This window comes from Dendropsophus ebraccatus, chromosome 8, assembly GCF_027789765.1.
Source record: "Dendropsophus ebraccatus isolate aDenEbr1 chromosome 8, aDenEbr1.pat, whole genome shotgun sequence".
Taxonomy (NCBI): Eukaryota; Metazoa; Chordata; class Amphibia; order Anura; family Hylidae; genus Dendropsophus; species Dendropsophus ebraccatus.
This window is the reverse complement of record NC_091461.1, coordinates 30,287,817-30,309,111: the sequence shown is the minus strand read 5'-3', so window position 1 is coordinate 30,309,111 and position 21,295 is coordinate 30,287,817. Positions and strand designations below refer to the sequence as shown.

Sequence of the window (21,295 nt, the reverse complement as noted above, 5' to 3'; positions counted from 1 at the left end):
ATTGCGCTTTCGTTTTTCCCTCCTCCCCTTCTAAGAGCTCTAGCACTTTCAGTTTTCTATCTACAGGGCCATGTAATGGCTTGTTTGTTACAGGAATAGTTGTACTTTGTAATGGCGTCTTTCATTTTACCATTACATGTATGACGGAATCCCAAATATATTATTTATGAAGATATAAATTGGTGAAATCGCAAAAAAGAATGCAATATGGTATCGTTTGGGGGGTTCCTGTGTCTACGTAATGCACTATATGGTAAAAGCGACATGATACTATTACTCTATAGGTCAGCCCGAACACAACCATATGCAGGTTACACAGATTCTCTAATGTTATATATATTTTTTTTTATGAAATCCTTTTTTTATCCTTTTTTTGGGCAATTAGTTAATAATATAATGGCCCTATTGTGACGCTTATAACGGTTTTACTTTTTCACCTACAGGGCTGTATGTGGTGTAATTTTTTCCGCCATGATCTCTAGTTTTTATTAATACCATATTTGTGAAGATCGGACGTTTTGATCACTTTTTATGAATTTTTTTATATATATAATGTAACATAAAATGGGTAATCCGCGCACTTTTTCCCCTCTTTTCGTCTCCGTTCTCAATGACGCTTGTTATACTTTAATAGATCGGACAATTACGCACGCTACGGTATATTATATGTTTATTTATTTTTATATGTTTTATTTATATAATGGGAAAGGGGGTGATTTCAACTTTTATTGGGGGGAGGGGCTTTGGGGTAGTGTATTGGTGTTTTTTACTTTTTTTTTTTTTACACATTAGAAGTCCCTTTGGGAGACTTTTACATACAATAGTGTGATTGTACACACTGATCACTGCTATGCCATAGGCATAGCATTGATCAGTGTTATCGGCGATCTGCTCATTGAGCCTGCCTGTGCAGGCTTAGTGCAGCAGATTGCCGATCGGACCGCACGGAGGCAGGTGAGAGACCTCCGGTGGTCCGTTTTACCGATCGGGACCCCCGCAGTCACTTACACTTAAACGCCGCGGCTGCAGCGTGTCATTAACGGTGAGGTCCCGGCTGCTGATTGCAGCTGGCCCCCACCTGCTGTGAAGCGCGCTCTGCTCCAGAGCGCGCTTCATAGGCGGAGAAACACCCAGGACGTAGAGTTACGTCCAGGGTCATCTGGTGACAGACTTCCATGACGTAACTCTACGTCCTGGGTCGTCTAGGGGTTAATAACATGTAACATCTAGGTTTATACTTGTGCTTACACTACCGTTTCATTGCCTTGGATGTCAAAGAGCCTAATAACCCTTTACAAATAAATAAATTTACAAAAAATATTGCTAGAAATAAACTTAAGAGGAGGCATGACATGTGTATACAAAAACCGCAATAGTAACAATAATCACTTGTGTAAGTGTGAACAGGTGTTCCGAACACATTCTGTTCAATATTCTGTTCAATATACAAAAAACGCATGTTGTGAATTATAGTAGGTACCGTATTGTAAATAACTAAGGAAAATATCAAAGAATTTTACCATAACAACTAAATAAAACAAATTCCAACGGGACAACGAAGATTATTCTTTAAATCAAATCTATACTTAGAAATTATATAGACCCACAAAACCACATTCCATCTTGAAAAATAAAAACAATATCACAATCATGACAGCTTCGAAACTACGGATCTGGATACAACGGAAGCTTCCGATTGTGACATCACGTCTGATACGAGTCAGGAAAATACTGGCCACAAACCAACACAAAAACCTAAAAAAAGTAAATACCATAAAAGACAGGGGGGTGCACGCAGAACAAACAATGTGGATCCAGCCTACAGGCGACAAACAAGATCCAATCCTCTGAATAATGGAGAGAACATCCCAGGACCATCAAAAAACGGATCAGGTGTGGAGGCAGGAAACATAAAAAATTCTCCGAAAAAATCTTACTATCAGAGGAAATAAATGGAGACATGGATCTTAATCATTCTGTACATTCTAATATTGCACAATTGGAGAAACACGAAAGTATTGTTAATTTATCTTCTTTTCAGCTGACATCGAATCATTTAAATATACTTTCTAAAGGTTTAAGTTTTGTTCCCTCCAACAACAATTTTGATTTATTTCAAACATTAATGGATGTTAACCGTTTTGCAAGACTCCTTACTTTAAAACGTCATTTTTTTCATACGGGAAGCATCAGTACAGTAATTTCAGATGATGAAATCACTTTCATTTCAGATGAGGATGCACTTATCAATGAATTCAGTGATCTTTTATTTGATGATCAACTTAACCTCTTACAACTCATGGATCTCGCTCAAGAGACCACTCCATTGAGCAGTGAGTCCATTCACAGTGTATCACAACAAAACAAAAATTCAGCATACTATCCAAAAAATTCAAGAGTGGAGGCACTGGATCAATTTCAGTACGCAATGGAGCGAAATTTACGTAAATTATACGAGGCAGAGAAAACTGTCCCCAAGAAGGCCAATGTGTCATCACAGGAGAGGAAGGCGATACGGGACCTTCAATTAAATTCGGCCATTTTTGTTAAGATGGCCGACAAGGGCGGTAAAATAGTAGTCCTTGACAAGAACATGTATGTGGACATGGCTTATGTCATCTTAACCCCTCCGGGACCAGGCTAATTTTCATTTTTGCGTTTTAGTTTTTTCCTCCTTGTGCTTAAAAGGCCATAGCACTTGCATTTTTACACCTCGAAACCCGCATGAGCCCTTATTTTTTGCGTCACTAATTGTACTTTGCAATGACAGGCTGAATTTTTGCATAAAGTATACTACGAAACCAGAAAAAAATTCAAAGTGTGGTGAAATTGAAAACTGGGGTAAAACTGACTTGTTCCTCAAGTCGTTACGATTACAACGATATATAACATGTATAACTTATATTGTATCTGATGGCCTGTAAAAAATTCAAACCATTGTTAACAAATATACGTTCCTTAAAATCGCTCCATTCCCAGGCTTATAGCGCTTTTATCCTTTGGTCTATGGGGCTGTGTGAGGTGTCATTTTTTGCGCCATGATGTGTTCTTTCTATCGATACCTTGATTGCGCATATACGACTTTTTGATCGCTTTTTATTACATTTTTTCTGGATTTGATGCGACCAAAAATGCGCAATTTTGCACTTTGGAATTTTTTTGCGCTGACGCAGTTTACCATGCGAGATCAAGAATGTGATTAATTAATAATTCGGGAGATTACGCACGCGGCGATAGCAAACATGTTTATTTATTTATTTGTTTACTTTTATTTATAACCTGGGAAAAGGGGGGTGATTCAGACTTTTATTAGGGGAGGGGGCTTTTTACTTATAACAATACTTTTTTTTTTTTTTTTTACACATATACTAGAAGCCCCCCTAGGGGACTTCTAGTATATATACTTTGATCTCTCATTGAGATCTTTGCTGTATAGATATACAGCAAAGATCAATGAGATCGGCACACGTTTGCTTTCGGCTGCTGCAGTCGAATACAAACGAGTGCCGAGACGGGGACGGCGCCATCTTGGACGAGTCCCCGGCCGGCATCAGACAGGGAGATTGCTCCTCCGGATCTCCGCCACTAGACACCAGGGAAGTGCTGTAGCCGGTAATCGGATGCAGCATCTGATTACTGTAGGGTAGCGGGCACGGCGATCGGACCGTGCCCGCTAATACCGGCGGTCCCGGGCTACAAGCGGCACCCGGGACCGCCGCGGTTCAGAGCGGGGTCGCCGCGCGGCCCCGTTCTGAACGCCCGCACCCGCGCGAGGACGTACAGTTACGTCCTCGTGCGGGAAAGGGTTAAAGGACACAATCACCTATAAACAACTGGACAAGGACCCCACTGCAACCTTCAGTGATCGTATGCACAGAATAGTACAAGAAGGTGTACACCTAGGTATACAAAGCGAGAAAGAGGCCACATACCTTGTACCCCCCAATCACCCTTCACACCAACTTTTTATGGTTTACCCAAAATCCATAAGGGGGTTTCCCCGCCCCCCCCCCCCCCCCCTTCGCCCCATAATTTCTGGTGTTGGCTCTTTGAATGAGCGTTTGTGTGAGTGGGTAGACTGTTTGTTACAACCCTTAGTGAAAAGGGTACCGGGCTATCTTGAAAATAGTGACTTAGTTCTACGAACATTTGAGGGTTTTAAATGGTTGCAAAACAACACATGGCTCAGTTGCGATGTTTGCGCCTTGTACTCCTCAATTCCATACGAACTGGCCATACAGGCACTTGCATTCCATCTTTATAAATATAGCCAGTATAGTCTGGAATTGAGAGAGTACATCATAGAGGTTACTGATTATTTGCTGAAGCATAATTTCTTTACATTTAATAATGATTTTTTTCTACAGGTGCAAGGAGCACCTACGGGTGCTCGCTTCTCACCCACGCTAGCTGGATTATGCATGGCGTGGTGGGAGGAGAAGTACATTTTTCATCCGACAACCCTTTCCGCCAGTCCATACGGTGGTATGGTCGTTTCATAGACGACATACTCATCGTATGGACTGTTAACCCAGAGAATATAGCTAATTTTGTGCAGTACATTAATCAGAACGATTTAAATTTACTATTTACACATGAAGTACAGAACACCCAAATTCCATTCTTGGATATCAGTTTAACTGCTTCTGAATCAACAGGACAAGTAACAATATCATTATACCGCAAGCCAACAGCAGGGAACACCATATTGCATGCCAGTAGTGAACACCCAGCCCGTACAATACGTGCTATACCAGTGGGTGAGTTCACACGCATAAAAAGGGCATGCTCAGATGAGGAGTCCACAATACAACATTTAAATGCAGCGTCAGAACGCCTCATCCAACGAGGTTATAGCCCTAAAAATATTCAAAGAGCACGTAACATAGTTACAGGGAAATCGAGAACAGATCTACTAAGGGAAAAGGAAAAAAGAAACAGACATACAAATAATAGCAATAATACGAACAGTTCACGAAAGGATGACAAATCAGAAGAAGAAAGGGACCAGACAAACACTACACCGATCACCTTCTCTACTTGTTACTCCCAACAATACCATAAAATTGTTAAAATATTGCATAAAAACATTCATATTTTAAGACAGGACGAGACACTTGGCAACATAGTAGAAAAGGGATACCGTTGCGTACCCCGTAGAGGAAAAACACTGGGGGATATGATATCACCCAGCATGTTAAAAATCAACCCTCCACAAACAACACGAGTGAGATGCAAGTGTTCCCACAAATGTGGACAAATACGTTGTAGCACATGTAAGTACACCAAAAGTATGTATACATACACCAACAGTTCATACACAAACGAACGTCAAATTCGGGATTACATAAATTGTGAATCACATCACATAGTGTATGTCATAGAATGTATCACATGTAAACTCAAATACATAGGCTGCATAAGCCGCAAATTAAAAAAACGCATTAACGAACACTTAGCGGATATCAGGAAGGGCACAACCTGTAAATCTTCAGGAGCTGCCAAACATTTTTCCCAAATCCATGCAGACAATGTTTCTTCTTTCTTGTTCTATGGTATTACAAAAGTGAATAAACCCATTAGAGGTGGTGACTGGCAAAAGGAACTGCTTCATATTGAAGCTGAACATATTTTCCGTCTGAATACAAGGATCCCAAAGGGTTTAAATTTCAAGAATGATCTCTTATTTCATTATTAAAGGATCCTTTTCACTATCAGTATAAACATGGGAACCCATTATGTATGTCCATTCTTTTCACCATTGTAATCCATTGGTTCACATGTAGATTTTCATCAGATTTTAGAAACATATTCAGTTTGCATGCGTCTCCTCCATACTACATTATGTACTAGCGTCTCCTGTTACATCTGGAGTTGGGCAATGAAGAAGGGTGCATATACATATTTATGATCTTGTCCACAGAAGTTTCCAAAGAGTATGTGGATATTCATTGTTTTGTTTATCCACTTATTCTTTGAACTGCAAATCTTGGTGTTTCTTATTCCTAAGAACACAAATCTACATAATATTCAGTCTTCATGTTATTTACAATACGGTACCTACTATAATTCACAACATGCGTTTTTTGTATATTGAACAGAATATTGAACAGAATGTGTTCGGAACACCTGTTCACACTTACACAAGTGATTATTGTTACTATTGCGGTTTTTGTATACACATGTCATGCCTCCTCTTAAGTTTATTTCTAGCAATATTTTTAGTAAATTTATTAATTTGTAAAGGGTTATTAGGCTCTTTGACATCCAAGGCAATGAAATGGTAGTGTAAGCACAAGTATAAACATAGATGTTACATGTTCTTAAATACGGAGCATACTTGTTTGCAATCATGAAGTTCACTACAGCTGTAGTCTTCCGAAATACTTACTCACGAACATGTGACATGTTGTAATTGTTCCAATTGGCCAACCTTTTAATCCACGTATCTGGTTGTGGCTTGTAGACATGACTAAGCGCGCATGCGCGAAACGCGTCGTCCAGCCACTGCACTCCTAGGAGTGCTTCACAGCTTTTAATTACGATGAAATAAAGTTTTAACAGTATACACCGTTATTTTTGGGAAGTGCTGGATCCATTCACCCCCTTTGTTTTGGAAGTTTCTTATATTAAAAGGTACCATGTGTCTCCTTGACCTAACACTGTCAGCATTTGGGTCCGTGAATTGACAGAGGAGCCACATTATGACGACAGAGTATTTTATATGCAGCCATAACAGAAGAGCTATAGAAGGGGCCTTTACTGTAGAATCTCGACCTATTTTTATCGTTGATCAAAAATCAAAAATCGTTCGGTGTAAGAACAAATCGTTCGGTCGCTCCCTACAATAACTACATTGTATGAAGGCACACAAAGCAATATGGAACCCTGCATTCCCTGGCTTCTGTGTAATCAATAGAGCCGCGGGTACGGCATGTGACCTGCGGTTCTATTCATTCCTATGGAGCAATGGAAAGAGCCAAGTACATCGGAAAAGCGATGTACTCGGCTCTATAGAAATGAATGGAACCGCTGTTGTGCTGCTGCCATACTGTCATTTTTACACAGTTCTGAAGAAGTATTCCAGGGGAAAAACAACCTTTCCCCTATCCAAAGGAAGCCGGGGCCCGATACGGAGATCGCTGGGGAGTATAGAGGTCGGACCCCCTGCAATCTCCTACTTTTCCCCCATCCTGTAGATAGGGGACACGTAGCTTTTTCCTGGAATACCCCCTTTACGGTCTTGGACACATATAAAGGTCACACTGACATGATCCATGCTCGCTCAAGTTTGAATGTTTGGGGCTCAGTCATTATAGCGGTGCGAACAATCAAACAGTCTCCATACATGTTAATAGATCATGCCGTGCGGGGAACGCTCCAGGACAGGGATTCCAGGTCCGTGCCCTCTGTGATCCACGGAGCGGGCATGGATCGTGTAAACGTCGCCTAATGGTCCCTCCATGATTGTGACCGAGCAAAGGAGAAAGTCGCTGCAGTTTTTAGAGTCAAAGTCAGACACTAAGTATATAGCGTTCCTCCTTTATATTTCTTATTCCTACTGCATCCACTCCTGGCTTTGGCGATGCCTGGAGTGTGAATCACAGATGGTAAGGCTCCATTTACACAAAAAGATTATCTGACAGATTATCTGCCAAAGATTTGAAGCCAAAGCCAGGAACAGACTATAAAAAGAGATCAGGTCATAAAGGAAAGCCTGAGATTTCTCCTCTTTCCAAATCAATTCCTGGCTTTGGCTTCAGATCTTTGGCAGATAATCTGTGAGATAATCTTTCTGTGTAAATGGACCCTTAGGCCTGTATTATATAGTAACGTGGCTGTGGAAAGGCTGTTTGTTTCACTGCTTGATTTTTTTTATTTTCCACTTCCACACATGTTCACTCGATAAGGCTATATTATTCTCTAACAGTAACGTTCCCATAGTTTTCCTATTTACTGTACTTATCTCCTTATGGGATAAACAACAGATGTGGCTGTTCCCATCCAAATATTACGGACAAACAGGACTTTTTACCTGTTAACTCTTCATCGCCTCATACCTGATCAATGCCAACAAGCCTACAGGAGTCATTGATCGCTTAGACCCTTTTCCCTGAGTGTGATCACTAGGGGATGCCACCAATGGGACCCCACCAATCATGAGAACAGGGGTCTGGTCATGTACATTGCCATTCCAATCACTATGGGACCGATGTAGAAAGTCTAGCTCTGTACTTGCATAGCCTTCATGGAAACGTGTCATCTTGCCTCTCATAATAGGATGTGTTGAGCCATTTATGACTACATAACACATATGACTCTGCCGATACCTTTAAGGGGAACTATCAGCAGGTTACACAAATCTAATCTGCTGATATGTCCCATTTGCACAGGGGATGCCGAGGAGGAAGGTATGTGTCTTATCTTCTTCCTCTGTGCCGTTCCAGTGCAGTTAGTAGTTTACTTCACAGTGTGGTGATACCGTTAGGAGCACTGCCCACCCCCATAGTGTCGCGTCAACCCTCTCTAATTATAATCAATTGAGCGGGCCAGCCAGGTGTGGGCCGGATCAGCAATATGGGGGCAGGCAGTATGAGGAGGAAGGTAGGAGACATACCGGCATCTCCTGTGCAATATGGACATATCAGCACATTAGATGTGTCTAAGGCTGGGTTCACACTACGTTTTTGCAATCCATTTTTTGCAAAAAACGGATGGAAAAAAAAATGGATTCGTGTGTGCATCCGTTTTTCCATTGGATTCCATTATAAAAAAAAAACTGCTCAAAACGGATCCGTTTTGTTCAATGTACACAAAAACGTAGTCAACCTCATTTTTGTGTCCGTTAAAAAGAAAACCGATCAGTTTCGGTCTGTTTTTTTTTTTATAATGGAATTCAATGGAAAAATAGATCAAAACGCATGCACACACATGCATCCGTTTTTTCCAAAAAACGGATGAAAAAAACGTAGTGTGAACCCAGCCTAACCTGCTGATAGTTCCCCTTTCAGTTAGGCTGGTTTCACACACACACAAAACCACACAAAACCAAGGCCAGAAGTGGATCCAGTATGAAGTATAAGTACTTCCTTTATATTTCCCTTTTTTTATTACCCACATCTGGTTTTGGCACAAAATCTGTAGTTTAAAAAAAAAAAAAGCTACTGTGTGTGAAACCAACCTAAAGGAGATGGGCAAAATAACCATGTCCCCGGACCCCTGGGGCGAGGGTGCCATCTTATAGCTAAAGCTCAACAAAAAAGCAGCCATGTAGCAAGCACTGAGCCAAACGACAGGCAGCATGACCTATATTCTATATCACCTAACAATAAGAAATAACACAGAAGCCATCCTTTTCTCAGATTTCTGTATTAGAGCAAAGAATAAATATTTCATACCGGAAACAATCTGAACAATTCACTGTACAGTGCATTTGCAAATCTAAAGAATTAAAGGGGTCCTCTGGGTTATTGATATGTGATCAAACAGAACAAAGAACGTTCTTTGTCTACTTCCTACCCATAGTCACATCTCTGCATGGACATCAGTGAGGATGAAAGGCAGCAAGACCCATACACATTGATAATGTAAAATGCATAAGGGGATACCAGTAAACCGATAACTGGCCATTGTTCGTGCAGCCCTGGACACACAATTATTGAGCCATGTAATAGAGATCGGCGTTCACTTATAGCATAGCTCAGACTGTGTAATATGGCCTTTAAAGGGGTACTGCAGCAAATTAATTTTTCTTTCAAATCAACTGGTGTCAGAAAGTTATTTAGATTTGTAATTTACTTCTATTTAAAAATCTTAAGTCTTCCTGTACTTATCAGCTGCTGTATGTCCTGCATGAAGTGGTGTTTTCTTTCTAGTCTGACACAGTGCTCTCTGCTGACATCTCTGTCCAGAGCAGAAAATTCCCAAAGAAAACCTCCCCTGCTCTGGACAGTTCCTGACATGGACAGAGGTGGCAGCAGAGAGCACTGTGTCAGAGTGGAAAGAAAACACCACCTCATGCAGGACATACAGCAGCTGATAAGTATGGGAAGACTGGAGATTCTTAAATAGAAGTAAATTACAAATCTATTTAACTTTCTGAAACCAGTTGATTTAAAAGAAAAAGATTTTCCCCGGAGTACCCCTTTAATTCAATGCTTCTATTCCCTGTATGTCCAAAAAAAAAAAACTCTTAACACAAATCTTTCACATGCCAATTAATACTGCTGTCATAGATATACAAAGGGGGAGTATACACATTTCAACAATACCAGTATGGATTCTTATGACACATTCACGGTAAGGAAAAATATAACGGCTAAGAGCTTTCTTAAAACCACAAGGCTTAAAAAGAGCAAAGAGAACGTCCACAGACTTACAGGGTACACAACTGCTGATGGGGAAAGCTGTGCGGCTGCTTATATTCTGGCTTCACACACAGCATTTTCATGAAAACACCACTTTATTGTGGCATTTTAATTGTTTTATTTATTTTTGTCAGGCAGATTCTACATTATTGCCTTCGGCCCATATTTGTTAAACTGTGTAAAACAGAAACTGGTATAAACTGGCCACAATTGCAGATCAGCTTTTAACTTTGGTCAAGCTGCGATAGGTTACACCTTGATAAATCTAGGCCTATGGACTGAGTATGGTGTATGGTTTTTTTTTCCCATAGGCTCTACTTAAAATTCCAGAAAAAAGAAGAAGAAATGCCACTAAAGAGGCTTGTTAAAGAACCAGGGAAATATATTTGAAATTCATGGCTTTTCTTTAACAAGGAAAACAAAAATAAAGAAAAAAATTGATTGTGTGGGAAGCTTTCAGGGTTATATAGTACAGAATGTAATACAGTGCAGATAGGCACCCTACTATAAAAAATAAAAAAAACCACCTGTCAATAGATGATCAACAATTGAGTGATCTGTATGGGTGACAGGTTGGGATAAAAAAAAAATTTTTATTTTTTTTTTAAACAAATGGAAAACTTTTTAGGATGCGTGCATGCGTGTATGACCCGCTGCGGATTCCGTCGCTCGTACCCGCACGCGTCAGTTTTTTCAGCGGAATGTGGAATCGGCCCGTGCATAGAATAGTTTATAACACGGACGGAGATGCACGCTGTCGCGTGCGGGTACGAGCGACGGAATCCGACACAGGTCATACGCGCGGATTCCGTAGTGTGCACGCACCCTTAGATAGTAATGTCCCACTGTGCAACAAATTTTTGTTGCCTATATATTATATATATATATATAATATATATATATATATATATATATATATATATATATATATATATATATATCATGGATAATAGAAGTAATTTTGTACTGTAACAGGAATAGAAATCTGCTTAGTGCAGGTTATGTGCACACACAGTGGCCCGGATTTACCATTGCTAATGTGCAAGAATTCATCATATGACTTGCACTACACTGATTAGGAGCTTTAGAAACTTTTTTACTAGGTCTGACAAAAGGGCCGTGGCTTTGGGAAAGGGGCAACTGGTTAAAAGTAAGCCACCATAGGACTAGACAAGTCTATAGACACAGATTTATCAAAAAGCTTATTAAACTTTGATAAATCTAGAACATTTAAAGGGAATGTGTAACCTAAATTTCCTTTTACTGATTAGAGTCAGATACAAAAAAATTATGTTGTTTTATTCTAGCCTGTTTTGATTTTCTGACTATAATTGTTTGTTATTTCACTTTTTATACATTGTTATGGGGGCTGCCATCTTGCTTGGGCGGTTTTTAACAGCATTTAGTGACAAGGCTCATGGACATAGACAACAGACAGAGTCTGTCCCCTTGAGATGAATGTAAAACATTACAGACCTCACTCTGTGACCTTTGAAAAGGTCATTCCACAGGAAGCTGCTATGGTCTCCTCTACCTACTGGTGTCACATGATGCTGAAACGCTGTACAAATCACTTTACAGCAGCCTCCTCTCATCACTACAGACAGAACAAGAATTCTCAGCTTACTTTTAGCCCCAGTGGTGAGAATGAAAACTGTGAGATGTTAGGATTATATTATAATAGATAGAGAGATGGGGGAAAAAATGTCAGCAAAAAATCTTAAAAAATATGTTTAACATAAAAACATTATTTAAGCAGTCATTTTCTGATGACACATTCCCTTTAATGACTGTCGGTTTTCACTTTTAGAGTCCATTTTAGGTCTCAAAAAATGGGGGAGGGGATTTTTTTTTACCACTTAAACTGCATTGAGTTCAGAAATGGGTTAAACAGGAACAAAAAAATTAAAGAAGGATCGACTTCTGGTTGTGACTCAAAAGAGCAACAAAAAGCTAAGTGCAAATCCAATTTTAAAAATCAATGGAGCGGGTGGGCCGGATGAAGCTGTGGTGATGGGGCAGTACTCCTAACAGTGCTCCCACCTGAAGATTAAGCCAACTAACGCAGCACCGGCGCAGAGGAGGATGCTAAGACACATACCTTCCTCATCAGCTTCCCGGACTAACCTGCTGATAGTTCCCCTTTAAGAACATTTCCCACACATTTTTAGGCGGTTTATGTCCCACAAAAATGGCTGGTTTGTAAACTGCATAATAGCAACCAAAAAAAATATCCTACAATGTTCATAATGCTGGAAGAAGCACCAAGACATTTTCTGAGGCTTAAAATACTGTGCACACAGCCTCATACTTCTTACCGTTTGTCTTCTACCTTGAGGTTACATAAATATAATAGGACAGACAGAATAGAGGATGACTGCAGGTCAGACCACAGAGACTGTAACCATGAAGGCATATTCCATATTTCTTTACATTAGAAATTATTGCAAAGTTTCTTCCCATGTCATTCTAGATGAAAAGTGGATGACAGCCAATACTATGACATCTGTAGCCATAGGCAATATTGCTTATACATCATGTGTCAATATTCTCCTGCAACCTGGAGAAGACCGGTCAATCCAAAACCCAACCGTCCTGATATCAAGTCCATAAAAACCCTAAAAGTGTTACTGTAAGGACTCGCAGAGGACAGACGACAGGTCCCATAACTAATGCAGAGATAATTCACCACAGTCATAGTCCTGCCGGTGACGGTGATCACTCTGGCCATTGACTAGTTTTTCTGCAGAGTCTCTGGATACTGAATGGCTCTGCATAAGATTTATTAACCGATCCAGTCTAGTGTCCAGATGATCCTGTAAACTTCTCATCCTCTGATCGATATGGGCCATAAGTGTCCTCTCCATACGCTCCATGTGCTCAGACAGAAGCTTCTCCAGTGTCGGTTCCGGCTTTTCTTCTCTGCAATTAAACATGTAAAGATGTACTTTAGCTACAGACACATCCATGCACTCACTTTTATATTATATAGCATTATATCATTTAGACTCTGCATTTATTTTAGTAAGACAAGATTTGCACACTGTAGAGCAGATTTAGGCTTCGTTTTTGCAATCCGTTTTTCTCATTAGTTTTTTTGCAAAAAACGGATGAAAAAACGGATGCATTTGTGTGCATCCATTTTGATCCATTTTTCCATTGACATCCATTGTAAAAAAAAAAAACAGATCAAAACTGATCCATTTTTTGTAACGGACACAAAAGTAGTGTCACCTACGTTTTTGTGTCCGTCAAAAAAAACGGATCCGTTTTGATACTTTTTTTTACAATGGAAGTCAATGGAAAAACGGATACAAATGGATGCACACAAATGCATCCATTTTTTTTCATCCGTTTTTTGCAAAAAAAACGGATTGCAAAAACGCAGTGTGAACCTAGCCTTACCAATTATGTCTAATGGTCAGGTTGTCTGAATACATGCCCTATTTATGGCGTAATGGGTAAATGTTGCAGTTTTCATACCTTATTTTATATCATACGTCATGGTGCTTGTACAAGTAAAAAGTGATCTTTTATCAATTGCAGATTGTGCTAAGTGGGCGGTGCTTGACGGCAACAGCACCACCTAGCCCCACCCACAGTGCCACTGTTGGCCCCACCCCTCCATGACATCATAAGCACACAGCCCCCCCCCCCCCTTGTCAACCATTGGAACAGACTGGCCTAAAGGTCTAGGCCCACCCCCTCTAGGTCGGCCCATACCACGGGGTGTCGAGGGGCGGGCCTATGTGCTGATGACGTCACGGAGGAGCGGGCTAGCGGCGACGCCCACTTAGCGCAATCTGCAGCTGATAAAAGATGACCTTTTTACTTGAACAAGCACCATGACGTATGATATAAAATAAGGTATGAAAACTGCTAAATTTAACCATTACACCTGTGTAGAGAAGTCAGAATGCAAAAAGGGGAGACAGTGTCGCTTTAAGCTAAGAACCTTGTCTAGTGTAGGGAAAATAAACCTGTCAACTAACATTGGTTAAAGTGTGACTGTCGTTACAAAAGACTTTTGACATGTCAGAGACATGTCAAAACTTTTGGTCGGTCTGGGTCTAAGTGTTCAGACCTGTACTGATTGGGAAAACGAGCTGCAGCAAATCCACTCTCCTCTCTGACTTAAAAGAGTCAGACTTATAATAGAGCTTTATGGAGCATGACTCTTTTTTTGGAGTTTTTTGTGAGTACTGTGGCGCGGTACTCTCTCCACTTGTTCTCCCGATTGGTACGGGTCTGAACACTAAGACCTGGACCGGTCAAAACTTTTGACATCTCTATGTCATGTTAAAAGTTTTTTGTAATGAACGTGACACTTAAATCTTGTAGAATATGTCAAGTTTAATATTTTTGCTAATTCATTCATTTAGCAAACTTACATCCTGCTCTTTCCCTCCCATTGTTCACAACTTATTGTCTAGGTTATACACATATTCATATATACACACACCAGCCAGACCACTGCTTTTAGAGCAGAGTGGTGGTCTGTAACCTAGACAACGAGCGTCAACAATGGGAGGAAAAGGGCGGCATTAAGGGAGCCAAGTTTGCTAACTAAATTTGCTAAATGTATTTGCAAAAATAATTATTTTATTATTGTTAGTCGAGCTTATAATATCTTTGGTGCACATAATATTCACCACAGATTGCAGCCCTATACAGTTACTTCCACAATAGAATAAGCATGCTGGAAATCTGAAATACCACAGTGCAGCACTCTTTGTGGATTTAAAGGGAATGTGTCATCAGAAAATGATTTATTGTTTAAATATTGTTTTTTATGTTAAACATTTTAAGAATTTTTTGTGACATTTTTTCAAATATTCAATTTTTCTACCTATATTATAAAATAATACTGACTAAAACTAAGCTGAGACTTCCTGTTGTGTCTGTGGTGATAGGAGGAGGCTGCTGTAAAGTGATCTGTACAGCACTGCATTGACATGTGACACCAGTAGATAGAGGAGACAATAGCAGTATCCTGTGGAACAACCTTTTCATAGATCACTGAGTTCACGCAGTAATGTTTCACATTCATTCCAAGGGGAAAGAGTCTGTCTATTGTCGTCTATGTCCATGAGACTTGCTGTAAACCATGTCACCAAATGCTGTTATGAACAGCTTAGGCAAGATGGCAGCCCTCATAACATTATACAAAAAGTTAAATTAAAAAAAAATTAGTCAGAAAATAGAAACAGATTAGAGTAAAAGAACAATTTTTGTATCTGACTCTAATCAGTAAATGAAAAATTTAGGTAACACATTCCCCTAAAAAAAAAAAAAAAAACACACACAAAAGGTTTTTACTGCATTATGTACCATGTCTGGACCCAGGATAACTGTTCCGGAGTGTCAGGTCCCATATCTGGTAAGGTATGTTGGATTAAACACCTGACTTCTTGTTAGTTGCAACAGAGCTGCTTGTAACCACCATAAGAATTACCAGGAGATTCTTACCTTGGTGCTATGTGGGGCTCTGGACGTTTTTCTCCACATAGATTGCGCAGCAGGGGCACCAAGGAGTCAGGACCATGAGGACTGGCGGCTGGGCCCATTGATTTTTGCAGCAGTGAAGACATAAAGGACTTCATATCACTTTCAGGACTCGTATGTTGAAGTGATGGGTGAGACTGGGAGGCCTGAGCTTGCATTTCCATCCTTGTATCAGGAATCTTGCCAGCTGGAAGTGTCTGTTGTCTGGCCTCCTCCATCTGATCCCGACTGTGCTGAAAGCTGCCAAACAGCTGCATGAAGTGAGCACCAAACGGTACCTGATGCTGCAAGGGAGCAAAGTATGGAGATTGTAAGAAATGTTATTAACAGATTGGTCTGAAAATATATTCCATAAATGACCCCCCCCCCCCCCAGAAGTGCATTCTTGTAACAGCCTGCTTTACAAACTGTACATTTCATTACCCAAGAATCCACTTTTGATGTGTCAGCTGTGGGGGGAAAGGCTACTTATCAAAAGATCAAGATATGCACCTTGTCCAAGTATTCTGCAACATTCATGTATTTAAAGGGGTTGTGCATTGGATCTCACTTCCGCCCCACACTGCCAGAGGAGAGACACTGATGCAAGCAATGTCCAATCACCTGGAGCTGGAAGGTGCTGCAGTTTTCATTCAATGTCTTGACCCAAAGCCAGAAGTAGATACAATCGGAATGAGAAATATAAATATATATGTCTCTATAGATCAACTTCTGCCTGTGGTTCAAAATTTGCACTGCAAACTCATGGATAGTGTTCCAAAAAAATGCTCTGTGTGCCAATAGCCTCAGGTCGCACTCACATCATGTTTTCACTGCCCACCACTGGCGTTCTATCACAACTGTATTAAAGGGGTTGTGCAGCTAAAAACATTTTATTTTTTATCAACTGATATTAGAAAGTTATATAGATTTGCAATTTACTTCTATTAAAAAACTCAAGTCTTCTTATACTTATTAGCTCCTATATGTCCTGCAGGAAATGTTGTTTTATTTTCAAGGAACTCTGTCTCGGTTTTCTATGAATCCCCATAGAAAACCTCTCCTGCTCTGGACAGTTCTTGTCTCAGCCAGAGATGTCAGCAGAGAGCACGGAGTCAGACTGAAAATAAAACATTTCCTGCAGGACATACAGCAGCCGATAAGTACGGGAAGACTTGAGATTTTTTAATAGAAATTAATTATAAATCTGTATAACTTTCTGACACCAGTTGATTGTAAAAAAAAAAAAAAAGATTTTCGCTTGACAACCCCTTTAAAGCACATAACTGAATCAGCTCTGCATCTCTGTGTCTCCCACTGTGACCCCAGACAACACCAGATGACAGGCTGTAGACTATACTCATCAGCACTCCCCTCAAAGAACACGGGCACCGCTCACAAAGCAGAGAGTAGTGATCGGTAACCTGGACAACAAGCTGTAAATTATAGGGACATAGGACATAGTAAAATTGCAAAAGTAAGCAGTGGTTGCATCACAGTATGGTAAAAGCTTTAGCTATATTAGATAGATATATTGTGGCTGTGTGACCTCAGTGACTCACCTTCTGCTGAGCACGGACCATGTTCATGAGCTGCTCGGCCCCAGGTGACATTTTCCCACCCATGCTGTCCATGATACTCTGCACGCGATCCAGGTTTATGGACGGCGCTGGCAGGAAGGACGCTTGAGAACATTTTTCAGGGACCGAGGTCATCTGCACTGAAACCTCACTCACCAGGACACGGCGCCTGCCACCAAGTGACAGCAGCTGGAAGAGAAAAGGTGAACAAAGGGGAAAATTACCGTACTGAAAGCATTACCCTCACATGTTCACCGTCCCAGATATATTTTTTTTTATAGCTTAGGCAGATGTCAGTTCAGCTTCCTGATGGTGAATGATATTAGCCAATACAGGAAGAGATCAGGTTATGACCCATGATTACTTTGTAAAAGTCGGGATCCTGCTTGGCACTACTAAATGGCTAAGACAATTGCAATTAACACATATCTGCTTTTCAGCATATGCCGAGCACTGTATTATGTAAGATACAAATGGGCACGGTCATCAACAAAAACTTCTGAAAGGTCATAAAGACATAGCAATAGTTTTTCTTATCAGTCAGGGTCTGAGTGTTCAGACAGTGACCAATTGGGAGAACAAACTGGGAAAACTTTGCTCTCCCGATTCTATCAGATGACAGAGATAAGTTTATGGGGCCATCTTGCTCAACAGACACGGGTGGGAAGAGAAGGGAACATGTCAAAGGTTTTTTTTGTGACAGGTACAATTTGAAGGGTTAATTCAGCAAAATGCTCTTCTTTCAAATCAACTGGTGCCAGAAAGTGCCAGAGACTTGTAATTTACTTCTATTAAAAAATCTCAAGTCTTCCAGTACTTATCTGCTGCTATATGTCCTGCAGGAAGTGGTGTATTCTCTCCAGCCTGGAGTGCAGGAGAGGTTTTCTATGGGGATTTGCTACTGCTCTGGACAGTTCCTGACGTGGCAGCAGAGAGCACGGTGTCCGACATGGAGAAATACACCACTTCCTGCAGGACATACAACATCTGATAAGTACTGGTAGACTGGAGATTTTTTTTAATATAAGTAAATTGCAAATCTTTGGCACTCTGTGGCACCAGTTGATTTAAAAGTTTTTTTTCTTCTTCTTGAACTACCCCTTTAGGAAAAAAATGAAATGTCGATCCAGAACAGAAGCAACCCAATCCTTCTGTGGCAGGTCTATGGACTTTATATTCTTTGTACCTTGACAGTACATGATGACACTGGAAACTCAAACTTTAGGTGAGTTTTGTACAAAACAACAGTACAGTCTTCTTCACTGCTTGGAAAGGTGCACACCCTCTCCCCTCGACTGGTCCCCAGGTACTCCTCTTCTTGTCCATCTGGGGACCCACCATAAACCTCAATGGTCCTTGCTTCACTGCACACAGTAACACTCAGTATTCGATCTTTGCCTTGCGCTGATCTTAGTAAGGACAGGGTGCACGGACTGTCAACTTGTGAGGATGATGGCAGCTCCAGAAGTGCACAATGCTGCCTAAAAGATAAAAACAAAAAATGTGAAATGAGAGATAAAACAAGATGTTTCTTATGCTAAAAAAGTTGAGGAAAGACCAAAGTCTCATAGCTAAGGGTCCATTTACACACAAAGATTATCAGACAGATTATGTGCCAAAGATTTGAAGCCAAAGCCAGGAATGGATTTGAAAAGAGGAGAAATCTCAGGCTTTCCTTTATGAGCTGATCTCTGTATATAGTCTGTTTCTGGCTTTGGCTTCAAATCTTTGGCAGATAAACTGCCAGATAATCTTTCTGTGTAAATGGACCCTAAGAGTCCAAGCCCCAATAGGAAAAAGGCTCAGCAATGCTCCGTACCCATTACCTGTAGTCTGGACCTACAGCTTGGCCCCACATTTAGGTGCACTACTAGACTCAGCCACACAGGTGGGAGTGTACACGTGCCAAGTATAGCAATGAGGGTGTAACTGTGCCGAAGCAAGGGGTGCAGTCATTTAGTGGGGTATTAAAGGGGTAGTTCACCAAACAATGTCTTCTTTCAAATCAAACGATGCCAGAAAGCCTTCACCTCCCCAACAGGTCTCCTTTAAAAAAAAAAAAAATCCAGCCTTCCAGTACTTATCAGCTGCTGTATGTCCTGCAGGAAGCTGTGTATTCTTTCCAGTCTGGAAAGCAGGAGAGGTTTTCTATGGGGATTTGCTACTGCTCTGGACAGTTCCTGACATAGACAGAGGTGGCAGCAGAGAGCACTGTGTCAGACTGGAAAGAATACACCACTTCCTGCAGGACATACAGCAGCTGATAAGTGCTTACTAAGATTTTTTTAATAAAAGTAAATTACAAATTTCTGCCATTTTTCTGAAAGAATTGTGTTTTTTCGTGATCCACCATACTGAATAAATGTCAATTAAACGTGTAATTATATGGGGGTCTCCCAGCTCCCATGGCAGACTTTAGGCTTGATAGGTGTGAGTGGGGTCTCACCTGGAGAGTTCTTCCTCCTCCTGGGCAGGGAAGTCACCAGCACACAGCTTCACCACAGCAGCCAGATCAGCCTGACACAGCCAGGAGCTGGAGCACATCACCGGGGGCTGAGGGCGCCCACCCAGCACTGCGGACTGAGGCCCCGACATCATGGAGGAGACACAGAGCAGGGAGACACTGCACACAGCCCCCGCACTACATGGCTAACAATGCGGTACAACACTGGGGCGGTGACCGGCAGACATGAGGGCGATGTACCGGCAACACAGCTTCAACGCGAATCAGCAATGAAAATCAATGACAGCAGCGAAACAGGAAGTTGTAGGAAGGGGGACACATTTTCTGACGCTCTACTTCCGGCCGCAGCCGGATCCAGGCTATCGGCCTTCTAGTAAGCGGCCATATTGTTGTAGTCCAAAGTGTTAGTAACGTCACGTGATTAATCGGCGTATCTGATTGGTAGAAATTGGTCACATGAGCGGACCATGCGTTGAGCTGCGTCTCTCAATCTCCTCACTCCACAATGGTGTGTGGTGAATTTAGTATAGGTCACGCTGAGCCAGCAGGTGGATAACTAGCACTCCGGGCATGGACAGCATTTTACCATAGCTGGGGAGGAGCACTGTTCTAGAAGTATAGATATTACTGATAGAAAATAAGGAATGTAAATCAAGGCAAAAAAAAAAAACCCAAGTTAAATAACCAAAAAAAACCAAGAAAATAAAACTAGATAGATAGATATATACAGCTCTAGAACATGGCACAAGTCTTTTTTTATTGTGACATGTACACTTCAAGAAGTTTAAAGTGTCAATTTTTTTGCAGAAATCAATAGTACAGGCGATTTTAAGAAACTTTGTAATTGGGTTTATTAGCTGAAAAATGCATTTTTATCATGAAGAAGCAGTTTGAAGCTCTCCACCCTGTCTTCATTGTTCTTATATGGAGTGGGGGGGGAGGGGTGGAGGGAGATGAGGCACCAAAATAGGACAACAAAGAGTTAATTTACAGCTACATCACCAGCCTATCTCTTGTGATGTCAGCATTGACCTCTCTAACCTCTGAATAGCGGCTTTCACACAGGTCCCCGCTGTGTAATCCTTTGTTCTCTGCTGGTGACTTATCTCCCTCCTCCCCCTCCCCCCTCCATAGAACAGACAGGGGCATGTCTGATGCAACAAGACATGATTTCCTGATAATAAGCAGTGGATGAGAGGGGGGGGGGACACGAACTGGGAAAAGTCTTTTTGAATGAAAATAATTGCATATTTGCCTAAAAAAAAATATATACGACTGACACTTTAAGGAGTTATCCGGGGTTAGGAAAACATGGCCACTTTCTCCCAGAGACAGCACAACTTACATGGCGGCCATCCACTAAATCTCTGCAGTGTGTGAGCATAGCCTTTCTGTGTTTT

The 21,295-nt window shown here is 41.0% G+C and overlaps 1 protein-coding gene across 1 annotated transcript; it reads right to left on the bottom strand.

Moving 5' to 3' along the window:
* Window positions 1-11,989: 11,989 nt before the first annotated feature.
* On the bottom strand, window positions 11,990-20,270 carry C8H10orf88 (chromosome 8 C10orf88 homolog). Its single transcript, XM_069978980.1, has 5 exons — window positions 19,878-20,270; window positions 18,618-18,912; window positions 17,414-17,620; window positions 15,837-16,156; window positions 11,990-13,289 (listed from the first exon to the last, which is right to left on the bottom strand). The coding sequence occupies exons 1-5, from the start codon at window positions 20,027-20,029 to the stop codon at window positions 13,037-13,039; spliced, it is 1,227 nt and encodes a 408-aa protein (XP_069835081.1). The 5' UTR covers window positions 20,030-20,270; the 3' UTR covers window positions 11,990-13,036.
* Between the last annotated feature and the right edge of the window lie 1,025 nt (window positions 20,271-21,295).